General features: G+C 40.2%; 1 protein-coding gene across 2 annotated transcripts in view; it reads left to right on the top strand.

The window, feature by feature from the left end:
* The first annotated feature begins 505 nt into the window (after window positions 1-505).
* Window positions 506-6,000, top strand: part of sws (patatin like phospholipase domain containing sws) — a 98,512-nt gene continuing 93,017 nt past the window's right edge. Inside the window, exon 1 of one of the 2 annotated variants that reach the window (XM_073976662.1) lies at window positions 506-1,733. In XM_073976662.1, the coding sequence (XP_073832763.1) occupies window positions 1,635-1,733 (99 nt within the window). In that variant the 5' untranslated portion in view covers window positions 506-1,634. The remainder of the gene's footprint in view (window positions 1,734-6,000) is intronic. The other variant, XM_073976661.1, reaches the window with a different exon arrangement.

Here is a 6,000-nt window from a genome sequence, read left to right as displayed (position 1 = left end):
ATAATAATTGAAATGTGTTGAAAACAAAAGAACATGAACAAAAACAAAATATGTGAATGGAAAACAAAAAGAAATCGACGATTTTCATTCATAATTTTACAACTGTTTTTGCAGTTGTCTGGACGCCTACGTCACACAGGCAAGGTTTGGGTTTTTGACAATCAATACCTGTACTCAATTGTCCTGTCATGTGTAAACGCAGGGTAAGGAAATGTAAACCAAGCAATTGGTCATATGACGTTATACTATGTTTACATTTACGAAATCCACTCGATTTCAACTGTCAAATCCATAGATTAAACGTCAAATGAAATCCAGATGAGATTTCATTTGTCGTTTGAGCTATGGAATTGACAGTTGAAATCGAGTGGATTTCGTAAATGTAAACTTAGCATTATTACGTGTTGACAAAAATCCTAAAGTACAACTCTGCATCATTCCACACTTCTGTGCTATCATTTCACAATGAGTAGCACTTACATTTTGGCATTTCTTTCATTCCACTGCCATTCTCATTAGAATATTTTCATTCGGACTTGTCATTAGCGAAAAAAACACGGTAGCAGAACGACAAACGGACGAATCGAAATCGAAGGGTTGTTTTAAGAAAAAAATAAAACAAAAATTATAAATGAATAAAAAAGTCATATAAAATAAATGAAAACACTTTCTAGAAGTCATTGACCAGCCATTTAAAGAATAAACACAAAGAAATTAGTTTACCGGCGACTTACATGAACGGAGAACAAATAGTGTAAAAGTTGTGGAAAATTCAATATTGCGAAAAAGTAGTAGAAAAAGAGCTTTAGATATAATAAATAATTCACCATAAAGAAGTAAAGTGTTGATTGTGGCTGCAAATAAAATTGCGTGTAATGCAAAAATAGTAGCCATAAAATATTAATTATTTATGTAGTTCATTTACATTAAACTTGTATAAAGCGTGTCTATATCACGGTCGGTTGAAATCTTTGCAAAAACAAAATACTAACAACAACATAAAAAGAAAAAAATTCTTTGCGAAAAAACAACTTTGCAACAAAATTGTTATCGTTGTTGTTCTTGTTGGGTGCTCCTCACATGTATGGAGAGCCAATTGCGTTAGTGTGTGTGCGTGTTAAAAACCAACCAGCTCAGCGCTCAGCTGCTTTTGTTTTGTTGTGGGACAAAGTAAAGTGGGCCTCTTTCATCCCTCTCCTTCTCTGCCGCTATAACAATCGGTTAAACTCAGCTGTTTTACCCGGAAATTAACTATCAGTTGTTTATTGTTTAACAATTTCCCACCCCCATGAAGTTTTAATAAAACAAGTAAAGGGTACAAAGTAAACAAAAATCACCCGCCTCCCTTTTTCTTGCCTTAGAAAAGAAAAACAAAGTGGAAAACAGTGGATATTATTTGACGTTTAAAAGAACAACAAAAGAAAATAAAACAAACAAAAAACCCCCAACATTGCCCTCTCACCACCCGCTCACAACAAGAAATTCTCTTCGCTGTATTGTTGGTGATGGGGGTGCTGCATAACATTTCTTTTGAATGAATTGCCAAAATTATTTAACCCAAATTAAATTTAGAAAATAATAAAACAATATAAAATAAGTTTTTATTGGACACAACAAAAACACTTATTGCCACAATGGATATTATTGGTGTTATAAGAACAACGGCCCAGGATTATGGCGATATATTTTCGGATGCTTGGTGGCATCTCCTCAATATGGAGTTCAAAACAGCGGTAAGTGATATTGTATTCTTGTGTGTGTTTGATTGTGATTTTTCGATTTTTATAGGGGGCTCGTTGTTTTTTTCATTTGTGTCAAACTATTGCGTCTTGTCTTTGTCTACTATTGCTTTGCTGCTCTGATTTTTTTATATTCTAATGTTAAAACTTGTCACATATTTTTTCTTATCTCTGCGACGCTCTTTGTTTTTGCTTCCTATTTTATTGGCTACTATTGTTGTTTTCGTCTTTCTTTCCATTCAAAACCCGTGAATAGTAGAATATTTATGTTATAATTTTTTTGGTGATTATATTGCTGCTACTTCGTTTCATTTGCGCATTTACATATTTTATGCTATAACTTCTACCAGGTATTATTAACAGTTGGGAGGTCAGTTTCAATAATGGACATCATTAAACAGTTAATACCGGACCAAAACCTAACCTGTTAAAACAATTAGTTAATAACTTAAGTAAAAGTTTAGGGACACCTCTTGGATCGATTTGAAATTTTAATAACAGATAGTCCTTGTTATCCTGATAACAACGATACATAGTATTAAATGTTGAACTTTATCCCCATTACGTTGTTTGGTGGTATGCCTTGATATTCCCAATGGTAAAAGTTTTGTACATCGGCGACTGCAATGTGTGAATGCCAGATCGTGTATCTACATCCTACTTGACACGCCAGAGGTACGAATATCATCCACTATATGATATTATAACTCCCACATTGTAAAATCGAAGCAGAAGTTGCAACGAACGTGTGTTATTAGCATTGCAGTTCGGCACTTTATGTATTAGAGGAACCTATAACGTTATAATGATACTCTATATCTACCCGGAATGCGATGAACTTGGGGACTTTGTTCCTACTGTTGCATATGGGTGGAACATGCGTGGACATCCTAAACATGCTATCGAATTTAACCCCAATATGCCTTGGGACTGTTATTCGTCAACACATTCAGTGTCATCCGCATCTCCGCGACCGAAGATATGTTGCATGTTGTTTGAATGTTCCTCTCGTGGAAAGATATAGGTCGACTAGTTTCGTTGATATCACTTTTCCCCCTCCTTGGGGAACTCCATGGTACAATAATCTAGTAGTACTGTAGTGATTGTACCATGAGGAACTCCATGCTCCAATCTACGGGGTTTCGACTTCTTGTTGTTAGCTTAGGTTAGGATTTAGGATGCGCAGGTGCTGTGAATGGCAGCCACTCCACTCGGAGACCTTGAGGTCCATTGTGATCATCCTGGGTAGTTATAGGTGAAGTGGATAGGTGCAGCTCCGGATGTGGTGATGATGGATACTGGTGATGGAATGAAAAGACGGTTATAGATGAGATGTCTATGGCGAGTGTGGCTCTGGATGTGGTGAAGATGTTGACTGTTTCGTCTTGTTGCCGCTAAGGAGATGGAAGATTAGATTTGGATAGGAGAAAGGAGATGGAAAGTGAAGAGACAGGGGAGATGTAGAAAGATAATAAGAGAATAAGGAGGAGGGCTCAGATGGAAATATTTAAATGGTGAATTAACTGATATAGTTTAAGTTAACCCGCCCCATAGCCATTTAAGGCCTCTGCAGTATGCTAGCAAGGCTGTGGGGTCTCGGAAGAGGAGAAGTGAGATTGGGATTCCGTCATGTGAACGCCAAAAAACCTATGTCTTTTGGCCGTCAGTCTGGGACACAGACAGAGAAGATACTCAAGTCCTCGCACGGCCTACAGTATTCACTGCTATTGTTATCCCATTTGCAAGCCATAGATCTAATTATCCTACAACAACTCTGATCTCCGACTTGCACAACGAGAGAAGGGAAGCAGTTCTACGCACCGAGATTTCCGGCCAGATTGACTTTGCAACCCGACATCCAGAAGCATCTTGCCAAATTTTGTTGGCTTTCTCAACGTAGAACCTTGTGAGTTTGTCTATGGAATGACAAAGCGGAAGCTTCACACCATCCTCCACTTGCATGTTGGTCGATTGTGATCCCCGCCTCGCCAGTTCATCCACAATCTCATTTCCCTCTATACCATAGTGACCAGGTACCCAACAAAGTCTTACTGACATACCACAGGTTTTCAGGATAGAACGATCTCGAACGATCCTAGACTTTATAGTGAAAGACCCTAATGTTTTAACACAGCCTGGCCGTCTACATATATAGTAACTGCCCTGTTTGCTAAATCCGTCCTTCCCACTAGTGCCTCTAGGGCCTTCAATATTGCAAAGACCTCTGCCTGGAAAACACTGCAGTTGTCATTGAGTTTAAACGAGTACCTAATGTTCAGTTCATCAGAGTACACACCAGTACCCGTGCCATCTTCGAACCATCCATCAGTGAAGATAGATAGGCTATCAGGAATTGGTCTGCACTGAATCCATTAAAACGTCAGGTATAGTGAAGTCAAGAGTTGGTAAAATGTAATCGGTCTCACCCCCACTATTTCCAAGCACTAGCTGACTACTCAACCGCTGTAGAACGTTTGCTAACTAAACGTTGATATCAAAACATGCGGCGCGTTTTGAAGTATCGCTGGAATCATACCGTCAGGCCCGGGAGATTTGTGGGGCTGAAAAGTGCTGATCGCCCATGAAATTCCAGGATTACTTATTAAACCGTCAACAAGTTCACTCTCCGCTGTGGTGTAGCTGGTGTAGCTTCTACTCTCCTAGATTGACGCGAGCTAGCGTCCTTAAATCCTGGAAAGTGTGTGCTTGCCAGCAGGTTTAGAGTCTCCAGTGCTGAGTTAATCCAGGGGCCCTCATTCCGCTTGATGCTCCCAATGGTTTTCGGGTCCTTTGAGATCACCTTGCGGAATCTTGCCGCTCCCTCTATAGTGTTACTAAAGCTTATCCAAGAATCCCTCTTGGCCTTCCTAACCTCACTCTTATACTTACTGAAAGTATCTCTATAGAGATCCCAATCAGTATCTAGTTTCTGCCTACTAGCTTTGTTATATGCCCCCCTACTGGTTTCCCTTAGATTGGCTAGATCCTTGTTCCACCAGACTGGCTGAGCTCTCCTACCAGGAAACGTTAATGGGCAGGTCTTCTCATAGCATTCCTGAAGAACCTTTTTGAGACCTTCTACCTAAATGTTAATTTCCCCTATTGTGCGAGGTTCAGAAATTTCACACAACCTGGAAGTGACAAGAGAGTTGAAAGATTCCCGGTTGGTCCTTCTTGGATTCCTATGAGGCCGTTAGCGCTTACTTCTACAAGAGACATGAAAGTGTATCTCTCTGTGGTCCGAAAAGGAGCACTCCTCCGATACTCTCCAGTCTGTTACAGAAGTATCTTCCATATTTGTAAGGGTGGTCTATCACCTCCTCCCTTACCCTATTACAGAAAGTGGCAGTATTACCCCTATTACATATTCGTAGATTATTAGCTAAAATAAAATCGAATACGGACTCACCCCTTGCATTAGTGTCACTGCTCCCCCAGTGAAAGTGATGAGCATTAGTATCACAGCCCATTATCAAGTTTGTACTGCTCATCGTCTCCTCCACTAGCTTCCGCAGCAGTCGGGTGCTTCATACGGCATGTAGACCGAGGCTAGCACCAAAGCTCTTCCAGAACCTACTTCTAGCCTCACTGATAGGTATTGTAACACTATATTTACTATATATTTTTAAGTTCATTTATGTGCATAATCTGGTTCTGGGTCCACCTCCATTGCTAGAAATGTGGCTGCGTCGATGACCACAAAGCTACTGCAATTAGTTGAGTAGGTTTTGCAGGGCAATAGAAAAGGAGCAGTGCGTCGTATGGACCTGTGCCGCATGCTGGGCAGATGTTTTGCACGGTGTCATCGTTCCGGCTGTACCATCCCGAGCGTAATTGGGACAAAACTATTCTTGTTTGTCGTGGCAGCTGAGGCTTCTCAGCTGCAATAGATGGGTTATGTTCTCCGAGAACCACATTCACACGATAGTTGTTTATGGCATCTGCAACTGCATATTTGCGAATTGATATTCAAAACTGCTTGATAGGCTTACTGATCTATGGGGATCTTTCTTCGTTGGACCTTCCTTTCTAGATCAAGAAACCAGCGAGCAAGTATTGCAACGAAAGCATGTCATTATGTTGCTGTACTGCAAGTATCATTGTCTCATCAAATTGCTAAGATCAGTCAAAAAGGAGTTTAGCCTTTCACAAATAACATCAGGGATGGTACCTGACACCAAGATCTTACAATGATTCGCATACGTTACGATCTAGAGCTGGCAAACTACCGTTGGGCTCGCTGTCGGAAAGCTTCGTTTGG

Source organism: Musca autumnalis, unplaced genomic scaffold, assembly GCF_047663935.1.
Source record: "Musca autumnalis isolate F117 unplaced genomic scaffold, ASM4766393v1 scaffold_3, whole genome shotgun sequence".
NCBI lineage: Eukaryota > Metazoa > Arthropoda > Insecta > Diptera > Muscidae > Musca > Musca autumnalis.
Note: the sequence above shows the minus strand (reverse complement) of the source record. Positions and strands in the feature narration are given on the sequence as shown.